Source organism: Vanacampus margaritifer, chromosome 12 (assembly GCF_051991255.1).
Source record: "Vanacampus margaritifer isolate UIUO_Vmar chromosome 12, RoL_Vmar_1.0, whole genome shotgun sequence".
NCBI classification, from domain to species: Eukaryota; Metazoa; Chordata; class Actinopteri; order Syngnathiformes; family Syngnathidae; genus Vanacampus; species Vanacampus margaritifer.
Window position 1 is genome coordinate 3,363,846 of NC_135443.1, and position 16,112 is coordinate 3,379,957.

The 16,112-nt window shown below is 42.9% G+C and overlaps 1 protein-coding gene across 3 annotated transcripts in view; it reads right to left on the minus strand.

Moving 5' to 3' along the window:
* Window positions 1–5,354: 5,354 nt before the first annotated feature.
* grid1a (glutamate receptor, ionotropic, delta 1a) overlaps window positions 5,355–16,112 on the minus strand; it is a 324,300-nt gene continuing 313,542 nt past the window's right edge. For 2 of the 3 annotated variants that reach the window (XM_077582365.1, XM_077582363.1), the window contains 3 exons: window positions 12,648–12,814; window positions 10,121–10,361; window positions 5,355–6,119 (listed from right to left, as the gene is read on the minus strand). In XM_077582365.1, the coding sequence (XP_077438491.1) occupies window positions 5,682–6,119; window positions 10,121–10,361; window positions 12,648–12,814 (846 nt within the window). In that variant the 3' untranslated portion in view covers window positions 5,355–5,681. Of the gene's footprint in view, window positions 6,120–9,901; window positions 10,362–12,647; window positions 12,815–16,112 lie in introns of all 3 variants that reach the window. The other variant, XM_077582364.1, reaches the window with a different exon arrangement.

A 16,112-nucleotide genomic window follows, 5' to 3' on the forward strand; every position in this document is an offset into this window, starting at 1 on the left:
TTTCTGAAGAAAGATGAGAGTCCAATCTTTCATTTGGTAGTGTGTGTGTGTTTCCATAGTCCAAACACATAATTTTCTGTGGACCTTGAAAGATCAGTCAAAAGATCAGTCAAAATGCTTAAATCAGCTGGCACCCACGGCATCCCTTTTCTGAAAACGTCTGGCAGCCAAAGAGTTAATATATTCTGAGCTCGTTTTTTTTAAAATGCTTTTAAATGTCCGACTCATGTCATGCTATGTAGTTAGCTAGCTTTCCTCGCAAAAAAAAAAAAACGAGTTTGCAAACCGGTTTTATTTGGAAATATACCGGATCTACCGTGATGCCGACACCGGACTTCCTGTCCGGCTTGTGTCATTTCTTCAGCTTCATGAAAATCCGCATGCGGAATCGGGAAAAAACAACAGCTCCGCATCCGATCCGATACAGCTGGGGTGCTTTTGAGTCCTTGTGACGTCCGTCACGCATCCGTCACGCATCCGTCACGCATCCGTTACACATGCGTTACACATTCAGTATGAATTGGTTGAAAGATCGATTATACATTAAGATAATCGGGCCGTTTTTGTCCAGATTTTGCCTCGTCCTGACCAAGGACATCAAAAACTTTGATTATTTAAGCTTATCCTGTAAGATTATCCTTCAGTTTGACGTGCGTTAATGTAAGTCACGGGTTCGGGCCAATAATCTTAAATATGAAACATGTTCAATATTTACGACCAAAAATCTTTACGTGTTCAGGAATAGCAGACAATTGTCAAATATGAGTTTCTGTGGACTGTGACGTGAACGGAATGTAGCCAACCAGTACATGAAACAAAAAATACCGCAGGTCCCACCCAAAGTCGTTTTTAGTGTAAATGCAGACGACTCCGCCAATCCGTCAATGCTCCCACCTCTGGTCCTCTTTGTGAAAATCTTTTTTTTTTCTCTATTTAGCACATCACTCACCTTTTATGGACACCCGGGAACACTTTCTGTCCATTACACAATACACTCAAGGGTGCCAACAATGTTGTCCATTCGAACCGTAGGTCAACTGAGGACGCTGTTGTCAAGTCACAACAAAGTCATTAACTCATCCTAATGAATCCCTTTATGAGCCAAGATGAGGTCAGCGATGGCAGGGGTGGGGGGGGATGCGGGGGGGGTTCAGTTCTCCGAGCTCCCTCCAGTGCAGGGCGGCCTGCGGGCATTTGCCACCGGAATCCTAATCAGTCCATGACTTCGCTCAAATATGCGTCCGTCCATTTTGTATTGTGCTTTTGCCCTCAGGGTTGCGGACGGGCTGGAGCCGATCCCAGTTGACTTTTGGGGCAAGATCGGGACGGAGAATCGAAAGCTGGGGCTTTTTGGGAAGCCGTTTCCTGCAATTAGATTTACTAGGAATCATTTGTTTGTGATTCGGTTTATTGATGTCAAACTCAACTGTATTTTGATTTGGAACTTTCCCAACATGGCGCTTACCGTACGATATAAGGAAAATATGCATGTTTTTTTTCAAATCGCCGTAACTCCTCAACCGTTAGCGCTAGCAACGTAATTCCAACAGCTTCCGAAAGCAGAGAAGTGAAGCTTTACGTCGATACCAGATACATTACGGGAGCTGGCAGATTGTCACGTGTGGCGGAAGGGGAAGTTGTGCGTCATAGAGGGTTTGACTTCAAATCACCGTAAATCCGAAACTCCGTGCTAGTAACGAACTTTACGTCCAGAGAACAAAAAAGCAATAAAAACATGCAGACTGCTAAGATAATAATAGTAATAATAATAAAGGGTTATATTGTTATTTTGATGCATGCGGTATTGTCTTATCTCTGTTGCTACACTAATGTAACATCAGAGACGGACGGATATACACGACGTTGTACATAACCGGGGTCGGGGAATCCCGGTCCAGAAAGTAAAAACCATGAAACAGTTTAGCTTTAGCCACGGGTGCTTCTACTCAACTAGCAGATAAACGAGCTCATCTAAAGCACCTGTGGCTAAAGCTAAACTGTTTCATGGTTTTTACTTTCTGGACCTGAATTCCCTAAACCTAACAATAAAGTCCATTTCTTGAGAACCGGTTGTTGTACCGGATATTTTGACCATCCAAGCACCGCAAAGGAAGAGCCCCAATTTGAATACCAGACCTCGTTGCACTGCGGTGCTCCATCATTGACTTAACTCTTTGACTGCCAGACGTTTTCAGAAACAGGTTGTCCCCAGTGCCAGCCGATTTTAAGCATTTTGACTGATCTTTCAAGGTCCATAGAAAATTATGTGTTTGGACTATGGAAACACACATACTACCAAATGAAAGATTGGACTCTCATCTTTCATCAGAAAAAAAAGTTTGTTTCTACCTTATTCCGTTTTTGAGTAATCAACAATAGAAAATGGTTCGTTTCACCTCTGTTTTGAAACAAACGTCTTTTAACGTCTTTGGCACTCCTCCGTAGGATTTTACTAAACGTTATTTAACGTTTTTGGCAGTCAAAGAGTTAAAAGTTGATTTGTGCTCCGTGATCTCGCTGATGAAGTCTCTCTCTTGGAAACAAGAGCAAAAGCGCGCTGGGCGGCCGTGCAGGAGGGAGTAGAACATTACTTCCTCGTTTGAGGCAATAAGGTTAAATAAATGCATAATTTATTAGCGAAGCACTTATTCATCTTAACTTAAATAACAGTGTGTTATAGCTACCTGTAATCTGGCAGCAGAAGCCCCCCCCCCCCCTGCCTGGCCGGCCTCATGAAAAATTCATCCTCTCTTCAAGTCGCAGTGCAGTTTCCTTCCCACTGAGTCTTTGAGTCCCAGAGGTGCACGCTGGCTTTTGTTCCGCCGACCAATATTCTTTTTTTTTTTTGCCGCGTCAGCACAGCACGGGAAAGGCTTGACTAAATTATTCCCTTGCATGAAACCTTTGCTTCTAGCTTTGTATTTGTTAGGTCACCGTTTCTTCTGGAGACGCTCAAAGACGATAGACATCACAGACAAATGGGCGACTACGCGCGCCTCCGGATCTTGTAAACATGTTTGTTTTGACTAGCGGTGTCACAAACACCCAACGTCTGTGCATGCAACAAAACTCAATGCAGCTCAGCTTACCTTTTGCCTTTGACACGAGAAGGGACACGGGACATTTGCGCACGACGGTGCCTCTGCATCACAGTATTTCAGACAATATAGTCCAGTGGCTGCATTCTAGCTTGAAAGTGGCCGTGGATCTTCACCCTGCCGAGGTGGTATTTACGGGGTTTCACGAGTGATTGGCACCTTCAACTTTTGTGAAAATCAGGGGTCTGCAATTCGCGGCTCTGGAGCCACATGTGGCTCTTTAGTCCTCCTGTGGCTTCCTGTGGATCTGTTAAAAAAAAAAAAAAAAAGTAGATTTTTTTTCATGTTTTTTTTGGGATACAATATTATTCAAATGAATTAACGATTAAATAAAAATGAATAATTAAATATAAAAAAAGCAAAAAAAAATAATACATTTTCAAAAAGTGACCATAAAAGCAGAAAATTAAAATAAAATGTCTATGAAATTGCCAAAAATGACAGAACTGAATAAAAAAAATTCAGAAAGAAAAAAAGTAAATAAAAATAAACACAAAATGTAAAAAAAAAATTGCAAAAAATGTCAGAAAATTTACAGCAAAAAAGGCAGAAAAAATGGCAAAACAATTGCCACAAAATGGCCAAAAAAAGGACAAAGAGTTAGCCTAACCCTAAATCGAAAATTACTCTGATTAATTATCCAAGAAATTAATGAACAGGTACATTTTCGAATACTGGACCGTAAAATGTCACTTTTCTAAAACATGACACCTTTAAACATCGCAAGTTTCCGTGAAACATATTTTGCTGATCAACAATACATTTCAAGGACAAGAATAGAAAATGCAAATAAGCATCTGAAAACAATTAGTTAACTAAAATTGTAAAGAATGAAACAATTTTTGCTCGTTTTCAAATATTGATGCCATTCATGAGCCCTTTCCCGTTTTGTGTTTCCATTAAAGACTTGAATTCTCTTTGTTTTATGTTTTTCTTCTGCAATCATGCAGCACTTGCATCGGAATATAATAACTTGACTTCCCGTGACATGGACGGGAAACGGAGGTGCGATGACGATGGCGATGTTGGTCTGGCCCAGCCGGTCAGTTTGGTCCCTGCGGGCAGAATCCAAGTTATTTAACAGCAGATTGGCCACACAAGCCAATTATAGCAACAATTCATGCGAGTCATGCATAGCTGGATTACATAATTAGCTCGTCCCTGCACCGGCCCTGATGTGGTATGCGGAACAAAACGCATGGAGGCTTTTGGATGAAACTTTATTCGTATGGGAATATATTGGCCAAGACCAAAACGTGTGTTCTATTAGCTACGCTACCTTTTGTGACGCCTCATTTTAGCTTTGTTTCTCCTCTGGGGCTCGTTTAATTGATTAGAAAGATCTCAAAGGAAGAAATCCCAGCAAGTATTGCTTGCAAATCTTAGTTTAAACCCTAATTTGAAACCCAAACAATAGTTTCAAACCCTAAAGCACAGTTTGAAACCCTCACCTTAGTTTAAAAGGGTTAGGGTTAGAAACCCTAGCCCTATTTTAAAACCCTAATTTGAAATTCTAACCATAGTTTAAAACCATAACTGAAGTTAAAAACCCGTTTCAAATCCTTAAGTGCTAATTTTAAATCCTAACCCTCTAAACCGGTTTCAAAACCCAATTTGAAACCCTAACCCGAGTTTAAAACCCAATTTAAAAGCCTGCGCAGGGGAGTTTTCCCAAATTGATGCCCCGTCCGTCTGTCCATCCATCCATCCACTGCCAGGTGGGACGTGGTTCAAAACCGACATTTTTTTCTGATGAAAGGGTTCAAAACCGACCCTTTTCTCCGGCTTCTGTTGGAGATTTAGGGCAGGACAACTCTGACACTTCCTGGCTGAGAAGAACGTTATCCCTCCTCATCCGACTTTTTTTCTTTGTCAAGCTCAAGGAGGTTATGAAGAGGACTCGTTTTGAAGACATCAAGATGGCGGCGACGACGGAGCTCAGAAGAATCCTTCAAGGCTGGGAACGTGCGTTTGGACTCCAGGGGGATGATTTGAAATATTTTGTGTCCTGGAACTTCTCTGACAAATCTGCTTGTGTTCACTTGCCAAACCGTAGACACACAAAACAGTACAGGAAAAGTTTCACACATCTTTTTTTTTTTTTTGTATTATACCATTTTATTCTTTTCATAGGAAACAAATCAGTCATTGAAATGTCTTTTTTTTTTAATGTCCCGGTGTGAAATGTCTTTGTTGATGATGATTTCTCACAGTACATTCAGTTATCTGAAAGAAAACAGAAGTGGAACTTGGCACTTAGAAAACAACCACAAAGAATTGTCACCTTTATTTGTTGAGAACAAAAATTTACAAAGCCATTCAAACAGTCATTGTTTCCAAATACTTTGCAATTTTTTTCTTAAACTCAACTCTGGGGAATATTCAAAATACACTTTGTAATGTCGCTTTGCTCTCTCTTTAGTTACAAATATGTACATTAGAGTCTCTTCTGTCTTTCCTCGCGTCGCCTCCCCACTGGTCATAAAAACATTTTTTTTCCCTTTATTTTGTTGTTGTAATTGTCGGGTACTATTTATATCTCTTCGAGAAGTTGGCACTGTTTATGTGATTGAGCTGGAGCGCTCAGATGGAGGTCCCGTGGCTGGCCTCCCCCTCCGGGATGGCGCCCCCCGGCACGGGCTGGTAGGACATGGGCATGGGCGTCTTGACGGGGCTCTGGCGGAAGAGCCCCCCGTTGGGCGCCCGGTGCTTGCAGCGGATGGACGGCATGGTGGCGCTGCTGAGGGGCAGAGGCAGGGTCCGGCCGCCCACCGCGCCCAGTGTCCTGCCCGCCCCGTGCCCCTCGCGGAGGAAGGTGCTGACCGAGAGCGGCGGCGGCGGCCCCCGGTGGGCGGGGTACTCCCTGGCCGACAAGACCTCCAGGGACTGGCTGGGCTGCATGCTGCCGATGTCCAGGGCCGAGATCTCGATGGACTGGCCAGGCAGCTGCTTGTGGGCCAGGTCTTCGTCCAGGAGGCTGTTTAAACGCTGGTGGACCTGCTCCAGGTTCACCTCTTTGTCCTACCGGGGGGGATATGGGGAACATCATGGAGTGTATAAGGAGGGAGTGGTTAAAAAAAGTTGAGGAGAAATGTGGAAATATTAAAGCAAAGAGTGGAGAGAGGGGGAGAAAGAAGAGAGGTTAACACGGGTTGATTTTTACTCTACAGTCTGTGCAATGTAGTCTACTCAGTACTCAGTGAGGCTGGATTTACACTCGTGGTACTTAAAACTCCACACCATCCAATCATTGACTTACATGACCTAACCAATCTGATTTCAATGGGAAACTGTTAGAATAAATGTACATAAGTTATCCCATATTTACTCTTATTGCAACGCAAGACTCTGGAACTGTGCCCTTATTACAAGATAAGGACTGAAACATTTTGTTGTTGGAACGCCCTGTAAAAAAAGAAAAGAAAAGTGATGGCTCGGGAGAGTGTGACTCAGAGCGGGTAAGGGATTGGAACTGAGCACATCTCCGTCCGTTCTCCTCGCGAGCAAAAAAAAAAAATTAAGTCTCTTGTCTTCCTTCCTTGTCTGTGTATTAAATGTTCTAGTTTGATTGAACCTGACAGGAACCGCAGCTCACATACTGTTTATTGTGCTGCATTACTTATATTGAACCAAAAAAACATGGTGTGATTGTCAAGGAAGAAACAGGTTGCCACAAAAAGTCAATTGCATTGGGAAAGCAATTCCTAACCGTTTTTTTTAAGGCTAACAAATCCTTGACAATCACGCCATGTTTTTGTGGTTCAGTAAAAGGGTTGCCACAAAAAGTCAATTGCATTTGAAAAGCAACGGCTAACCGCTAACCCCTCAACCCCACAGAACTGGATTTCACCAGATCAGAATGAATACTCTTGCAGCAACATGCGCGTTGTGAAACACTGCAACAAGTCAAAACAAGAGCAAAAGCACCGAGCAGTAAATTTGGTCTAACGGTGGTACATTAGTGGTGCACAGACCATCAAATAAAGAAAACAATTGGCAACGGCAGCCGCTGGAGTAATGCTGAGCTTTCCTTCGTTGAAACCGGAATAGTTTGGAATGTTTCATAACTGCACAGTATTATGTAATTATTTTGTTATTATCTAAATCCGTGTTGTCACTTCCTAATGTTGACACAAAATCAGAATCAGGGTAAATCCAGCCTTACAGATCGTCTGGCACACGGCAACAGATAACACATTATGTGAAATTGAGGTCTAAAAACAAAAAAAAAAGATTCAAAGTTCACAGACAGAAGGAAAGTTGGCTGACAAGATATGACTGTGGTTCGTAAACTGAGGTCCAGGGACCCCCGAAGGTCTGCAAACTGTAGCTTCAGGGTCCACAAAATGATTTGCAAGAAATTGTCGTATCCCTTACAAATGGGGTTTATTATAACAAACGCAATTAACTGTCCTACCTTAGCTCGGGGTCAATTAAAAGGTCGGATTTTATATTACATAAATCTGACATTGAGAATAAATGTACATAAGTTATTCCATATTTACTCTTATAGTATTGCAAAACATAACTTATGCTCTTGCAGCTGCAGGGCAGAAACTGTGCCTTATAACAAGATGGCGGCTGAAAGACTTTGCGGATGAACTGTTGAACTTTGACTGTTGAAACTTTCAACGCTGAAGAAAGACACGCGCGTATTATTATCTGCATAATAACTCATATCCTTGAAGGTTGCTGCTATGTGTGGCCCCTCCCCTTTAGAGCAGCAACATCTGTGTAACTAGGGAAAATCCTATTAAAAACAGAGGGGTCGGCGGAGTGTGCACAGAACGGGTAGGAGTTTGTTATCTGATCACATCTCTGTCAGTTCTCCTCGCGAGCAAAATAATCTAAATCTCTTGTCTTCCTTCCTTGCCTATTGGTTATTAAATGTTCTAGGTTGACTGAACCTGACACCCGACAAAATACACATTTGTTCTTGTAAATATTTGTTTTGTTTTTAAAGAAAAAATACGACTTTCAAGGTTAACATTCCCTACTACTACTACTTCATTCCTATGGCATTGAGGGGTACACGTGGTAGATAATGTGGAGATCCTTGCAAAGGTTCACCCCTGAGGTGGTCCCTGGACCAAAAAAGTTTGAGAACCACTTCTTTACGAATAAATAAAACAAAAACGATAATGTCACATTCACACACCATCGATGACAAATGACAGAAAAGGAAAGACGGAGGTGCAAATTGGACACGAAGCAACTTGATCTCATGAGAATTTTTCCACCATATTTTTGGGGGAATCAGTGTTGATGTAGATGTGAGCGCATTGACTCGAACCAAATCGTTTCAATTTATATTGTATCGCCTTTGAATTGTAACATTTTTTTTTTCCAAGCCATTCCGCTTTTCGTACAAAATTCTACAAAATTCTCATGTCTCCAGTCAGGCCATCTTTGTCTGCCTCCAGCTTTCGTGGTCATGCAGTGAAGTCACGGAAGACAACAGTGAGATGACAGATGAAGCGACTAGAATCTACCCCTGCCCGGCCCCGTGTCCCGCCCCCTTTTGTTTTTGGTCCTGACACAGCCAATCACCACGCAGGAATTTTTTCAGCCCGCTCCTGACCTGGGTCAAGAGTCTGGCGTCTGGAATTGTTAAACAATTACAAAAAATTGTGACGTCCGTGTGAGCTGGCTTAGAAGATCTTTCTGTGTTAATCGCCACCTACAGCTACCAGGTCAGGTCAGGACCCGGGCCTGAAAGGGGTTCCCTGGTGCGGCGCTTCTTTCACGTCAAGTCAAACAGGCGGCGGGTCAAGGCTCAGATTCTATGTCATCTTCTGGTGCTCACACTTTAGTTTAGGGATCCATGTCAAGCCTTCGTAGTCTGGAAGCCTCGTGCAGAGAGGGGCTGCGCACAAGTCCGAGCTCTACGGCATTAAGACTTGAATGGATTAGCTAAAGAGAGCTTTTGTACCACGGAAGTGCGAATGAAACCAGGAGGAGTACACTTTTTTTTTTGGAGATCAACACCATGTCAGTGGTGGGCCGTCACGAGCACAAGTGCACAAATCGGTAGGGACTCAAATCCAGTAGCAGTTTGGCCATTGAAAATGAAAGGCGAATCAGAATGTTCCCATTCGAGTCGAGAAAAGAGAGAAAACGCTTTTGCCTAATCACTTTTGACAAAAAATAACGATACTGCAGAATCTCGATTCAACAGGTGCAAAATTGTGTCAAGTGCACAGGCTTGTTATTTACTGCTGCTATCAACACACAGAGACGGGTACACGTCTTTATGGATTCTGGCACTGTGCCTAAGTGGCGGCCATGTTGGTAGGGGCGACATTCTCATCAAAGTCAATGGAACGGGCACTTCTTATCAGAGGTGGCAAATCCAGGTCCAAAAAGTAAATACCCTGCCGCAGTTTGGCTTTAGCTCGTGCTAGCTAGCTCCCTAGCATGTAAACGAGCACCATAGGAGCTAGCTAGCACCTGAGACTGTGGCAGGGTTTGTCGTTTCTTGACCTGAATTTGCCACCTGTGCTCTTCATCATGTTACTTGAAAAAAAAAAAAAAGAACTCTGAACTGCTCCATTTGTGTTTTTGCATTATTGGCCGAAATCGTTTGAGTCCCCACTGAAGGCCCAGGTAGCAAAAACATGGCCCACCACTGTGGATTCATTGCTGCCGCGACGGTTGTCTACCACGAGCAGCAGCGATTCAGCGCCCCCCCCCAGATGGGAGAGAACCACAGCGGCAGCGGAATCACTCCAAGCACTCTCCCGGCATGAGAAGGAATGATCACAGACCGATCACATGACGTCGGGTCTATCATCGGGGCACACCTATTATAACTGCGTGTACTGCAGCTCGACTAAATCGGGGTTGCCGTCTGTGCTTGCTGGATCCATAAAGTAGAGTGTGGCAGTGGCGTCTCTGGGCAGGACCGGGGGGCCCGGGGGTCTGGGTCTGGACCGGGGCCTCGGTGGGGCAGGGGGACCCGCGGCAGCGGCGGCGGCCCGGTTTGGGCCCGAGCCCGGGCCGGACGAGTTGTCATTGGTCACCTCTTTGGACTCCTTTCGGCGGCAGTGGTTGCTGTTCCACCAGGTCTCCAGGGCGGCCACCAGCAGGGCCAGTAGCAGCCCGGCCGCCAGGATACAGAAGACCCCGGCAAAACTGTGCAGGTGCAGTGCCCGGCCCTCTGTCTGGGCGTCGGCATGGCTTTGCAGGTCGCAGCGGCCCTTCTTTGGCCACCACTTCTGCTTCAAGATGTCCAGGTCGCCTTTTTCCTGAAGCTCCAAAATCCTGAGGGAGGGCAATTAGGCACTGTTACAAATTGTTTTGTGTATTGTTTAACAATTTAAAGTGGAAGTCAACCTTAAACATTTCTTGACAATAACATGTTCTATGTGACCTCGCTAGTCTAAAGATGACATTCTGATTAACATTACATTTGTGGAGTTTGAGTTATGAAGCAAAGTCCAGCCATTTTTATCCATCTCAGGGGGCGGCCATTTTTCCATGTGTTGTCGACTGAAGATGACATCACAGTTGCTCAGGGCTTATGCAACAGCCAATCATGGCTCACCTTTTTTCTGAAGCTGAGCTGGCCTTTCCCTGAGCTACTGTGATGTCATCTTCAGTCGATAACAAGCGGCAAAATGGCCGCTGCCTGAGACGGATAAAAACGGCTGAATTTTTATACTTAACACATATTCAACTAACACAATATTAACTAGAATACCATATTTGTACCAGTTGGGCTGCATAGAACATATTATTGTAAAAAAACAAAAAACTTCCCCTTTAATTATCTCAATACAACAAAAAGGGATGTTATTGTAGTTATTAATTAATGAATAGTACCACAATGGATTGATATTGTATATTATCAATCAGGCAAACAGCCACGTGTTGTTAAAATAGCCCCGCATGCCTCATTATGGAAGAATTGTAACCTTGTAATTTTCCGCCAGCCGAGCTGCAGAGACAAATAGCTCTAATAATGAAATTGAAATCAAATTGTGTAGGATGGTGCGGCTTTAAAGATGAGTCCAAAGACGTGGACGAGCAGATGGATGCGGCCGTGTCACGGGGAAGAAGGACGACGGCGACGTGGCCTTGAATCTTATGTGCGGAGATTTTTCAACACTTTCAGCGAGGACTGGCACATAAATATCAGAGCATAATTCTGCACATTGATTCCGAGCCAAAGACCAAGCACACTCAAAAACATGCACTCACCGACATCGAAGCCTTCGACATGGAGTCGCACACATGAATACTCATGAAACATCACGACTACAGATGCCTCAAGTGTTTTCCATTCATTTTCCCCACAAGTGATGCATTCAAGAGCTTCAGCTGAGGCACCATTGCTGCACGGGCCCAATTTGAAATTCACATGCATCCATCTTCTATATATACACTGTGTGTGTGTGTGTGTGTGTGTATATCTCTCTCTCTCTCTCTCTCTCTCTCTCTATATATATATATATATATATATATATATATATATATATATATATATATATATATATATATATATATATATATATATATATATATATATATACACATAAAATGTGTATATGTGTGTGTACCTATATTTGTGTATGTATATGTTATGACTAGGGATGGGCGAGTACCAGGTAAAAAAAAGTACCCCAAAAAAAAAAAACTAGTGTCGGCACCGATACCAATACCTGGTATCGGTGCCGACACTAGTTTTTTTTTTTTTTAAAGGTATCTGTACTCGAGACGGTGGCCGATACTCTTGTGGCCGATACTCTTGTGGCCGATACTCTTGTGGCCGTTTTGACGACCAGGAACTAGAAATTAAAAATGTGAAGAATAGAAAATGAACATTAATTTCATGCAATTTTAAGGAAAAATACTGCGTCGTGATCTTTCTTTAAAATTTTTTTGGGGGGGGGACTTATGTACGAGTGGTATCGATATTTGGCATCGATATCGGTCTGAAAAAAAGTGGTATTGAATATCCCTAGTTAGAACTGAAATGAAGTTGTTTTTTTTTCCATTTTAAATTGCAGCCTTTGTGATTTTAAACTTGCATTCTACTACACTGCAACGCTGATTAAATTCCCATTAATTGTTCAGCCCTAATTTGAAGCAAAAGTTTTCTTGGTTGTATACAAAAACACCCGTTAGATTGACAGAAGACTCCAAATTGGTTTCAACGAATAGCTGTGAGGTTGCCAGGCAACAACTTCAACCTGAAAGCAGGAGCGCACACTCATCTAAGAAATACAGAGAGTGGATCTCCACTCCATCCACCGTCCATCCCTGCCTTCAAAATGACTCCTTTTGGTTTTAGCAGGTCTTCTCTCATACGCTCTCTTTTTTTTTTTTTATCAGTGAAAGCCATAAAGCACATTCATTTGCGAGCTTATGAGGTCAGCCGTTGTTCCTTTTTGTTCCCAGCCCGCACGGTCGGCTGCTCCCCGACTCGACCATGTGACCCCGACGCGGCTTGATATTAAAGTACCGAGACGGTGATAATGATCGTCTCGTATAAGCGCGGTGGCGAGGCTTTGGGGAATCAACGCTAACTAGTGTCGGAGTACGTACTTCTGAGAGAAGAGGTCTCTGTAAGGGCTGCCGTGCTGCAGGGCCATGCCGTAGCCTCTGGTGCTGATGCTGTTGCCGGCCACAGTCAGCGTGCAGTCGTCGTCGGTGAGGGCGGCGTATTCCACCACCGCCATGTCCCACAGGAAGGCGTACGACTCGCGCTTAGCCTGGATGGATGAAAACATGACATCACGTCGCCGCCGTCATCGATAAAATCAAACTCCTATCTCATCTAATTGTTTTTAGACAGGTGTTCTTTTGGTTTTATTTGTTTTTTTGCCTCGTTCTTAGTGTCTGTCCCACCCTGAAAAAAAAAAAAATCATCACAAAACACGCACTCGCACACCAGGTTGATACACAAAAGATAATTATGTGAGCAGACATCTGGAAGGTTGCAAAAAAGTACTCGGCTAAGCTTGACTCGCATCGATTTTTGACAAAGATCAATTCGGCATTGTTGGGTACAGACTAGCAAAAAGTCCCTCACACTCATTACACGAGCAGACGCAGCAAAACAATACACGCCGAAAACTTTATTCCTGAGGAGCCGAATGACTTTGACGCCGCCTGATGTGCCGCATTAGTGTCACCTCAAATCTTTTCCCCGTTTCTTTTCCTTACTTTGTGCAGTTCAACTTTGGTGAACTTCCCCACAGTCTCATCTCCGACATTGTGTCCCAATTATGTGTATGTTAATGCCAAATGTAATTTCCTGAAAGGTTCCCAGTGTAGTGGCTCGCCACAGGTTTCACTCTATTCAAGTGCAGTGTTAATTCTCAAGCTGTGCGTAATGTCGCAGTGGCTCAAACTTTTTCTTTTTTTTAATCAAATGAATTCATTTTGGTCTTTTATTTTTATTTTTACTATAGTTGAATTGTATTTACCTTCTAAGTACAAGGCATTAGTGCTGGCGATTATGGAAAAATAATCATCAAAATTATGTTGAAGGACATTGAACTCCCTGATGTTTTAGCGCGTGTATGGGATGCGAATGTTTGGCTGGATAATGAGCATTATATTTAATTGTTAAGCAACCAGTCAATAAAATCGATCTAGTTAATGCATTTGTCGTCATCATTCGTTATTGGTCGTCATCATTCGTTATTGGCCGTTATTGATGCCGTCCTAGCACGAAGGGAGTTTGCAAACTTGGACGCTGCACTGGAGAGAAGAACCATCCTGTTAGAATAAATGTACATACGTTTTCCCATATTTACTCTTATAGTATTCAGCGGTAAAAACTTTGAATCATGTGAGTTGGAGTTATCTGTGAGGAGAGAAGAGCCCCGTGGGAAGGATGCTCTTGCAGCTGCAGGACAAGAATTGTGCCTTATCACATGATAGCGGCTAAAACACTTTGCGGGTCAACTGTTGAAACCTTCAGCGCCGAAGAAAGACACGTCTGTATTATAATCTGCACATTTACTCATATCCGTGATGGTTGCTGCTGTGTGTTGCCCCTCCCCTTTGGAGCAGTAACATGTGTGTAATTAGGGAAAATCCGATTAAAAAGAGAGGACTTGGCAAAGTGTGCCTGCGAGTGGGTAGGAGATTGTAAACTGTGCACATCTCTGTCCGTTCTCCTCGCTAGCAAAAATAATCTAAGTGTCTTGTCTTCCTTCCTTGTCTGTTGTTTATTAAATGTTCTAGGTTGACTGAACCTGACACATCCTAAATTAGCTAGCTGGTACGACAGAACAAAGCTCCAAAAGAGAAAAAACAAACACCTTGGGTTTCTGCTGTTGGCCAGAATAGAACGAGGCAGCCTGCATTCTGTCAATGTTGACCAAAGGTCCATCAATCCGTCAATGACGGACGTCCATTTTGTTGACGATTGCCAATTGATGGGAAACTTCAAAAAATTGATGAACTAAGCATTTCCGGAAGGGGGTTTTTGTCCGTCAATTTAATCGTCAAAAAATTCGTCAATCCGTCACTAACGGCCGTCCCATTTTGCTGACGGATTGACGAATGACGGAAACATTGACGGACACTCATTTTGCTCAGCAACCACGAATGACGAATTGATAATCACGGAAGGGTGTCCCGACTGTTGACGATTGCTGAATGACGGACGCTCAAAATTAATTGATGCGCACACCTTATTTTAGAGTGCAAAAGAAAACCGATATGTTTTCATAAAAAAAAGCTAATATGAGGCTTGATAAAGTAATTTGGACAACATATGGTGTCGACTAAGCACTCCGTTTACCATAACACGACCTAACTTTTGTAGATTTTTCAGTAGACCACACAACAGTGATTTAACAGTAGAATGGAGAAGACGCAAATGCATGTGCGAATGTAATTAGACCAAAAGTAGTGCAAGAAAAAAAATTATTGACGATGATCATGAAAATAGTTGTTGCTAAGAGATGCGCCGGCAGCCTGCGAGCGCATGAACAAGATGAGAATGGCTCCGGAATCCTTTTGGATTTGCACTTTCTTGTTGTCGTATTCACCGTTGCGACGTTCTTCCCCGTGGTGTCCTCGGATCTGAGCGTGCTGTCAACAAAATGTAAGAAACGAAGCCTCCGCACCTCGCGTCTCATTAGGACCACGCAAAGTTGGAAAGCCGGCTCACCCCCCGTAAACACACGCGGCGGAAGGGGGTTCATTTGCCTCATGACTACAAGTGAGTCACATGAGGACATCTGTTGGTTATTTAAATGGCTGAGGAGCTAAGACAAAATATTGAATAAACTTTTGATTACCCTACAAGACAGGTATTCATTGTTTACATACCGACTTGAAGAGTTGCGATAAGAAAGAACTTTCTGTCATCGTAAAAAGCAGGATTACAGCAGATGTGACGTTCAATAATCTTCTGCAAAAGCTAGACTGAGCTTGAAATACTTCCTGTTTTCACTCGGCTTGTAACAAATTCTAATGGCTGACTGTAGAATTACACCTAAAATAAATGGGAAGCAAAACAATGTATAGTTATAGTTTAGGATTGTAAAAAAACAACAACTGTAAAATACGACAAAGGGGGGTTTACTATTTTTTGTTAGAAAACTTACATTTTAATGAGATTACATACAAGTGTATTGCACTTAACAAATGTATTATCATAGTTTGAACATTTAATATAGTGATACTTTCACATACCACTAGAGGGAGCCAGGATACCACCTGTGGTATTACTACGGCACTTTGAGAATCACTGACGATAATATAAATAAACGTTTTGATCTTCAAAGAGTTCTGTAACCCAAATTTGTACGTAAGATGGGAGTCTATCACTAACATAAGCTAATGTAGAAGACATACTTTACAGTAAATATTTGTGTGAAAAATACTTCTAGAAATATGACGCATTCAAGTGAAAATCAGTAAATACGGCATTACCCGATTGTGCCTTCTTGTGCCGCATGACCACAGATTCTCACGCCGCTGCACGAAGACCCCCCGTGTAGCACTGATCCAAATGAGGCTTATTCATTAGATATGTGGACTTCACAG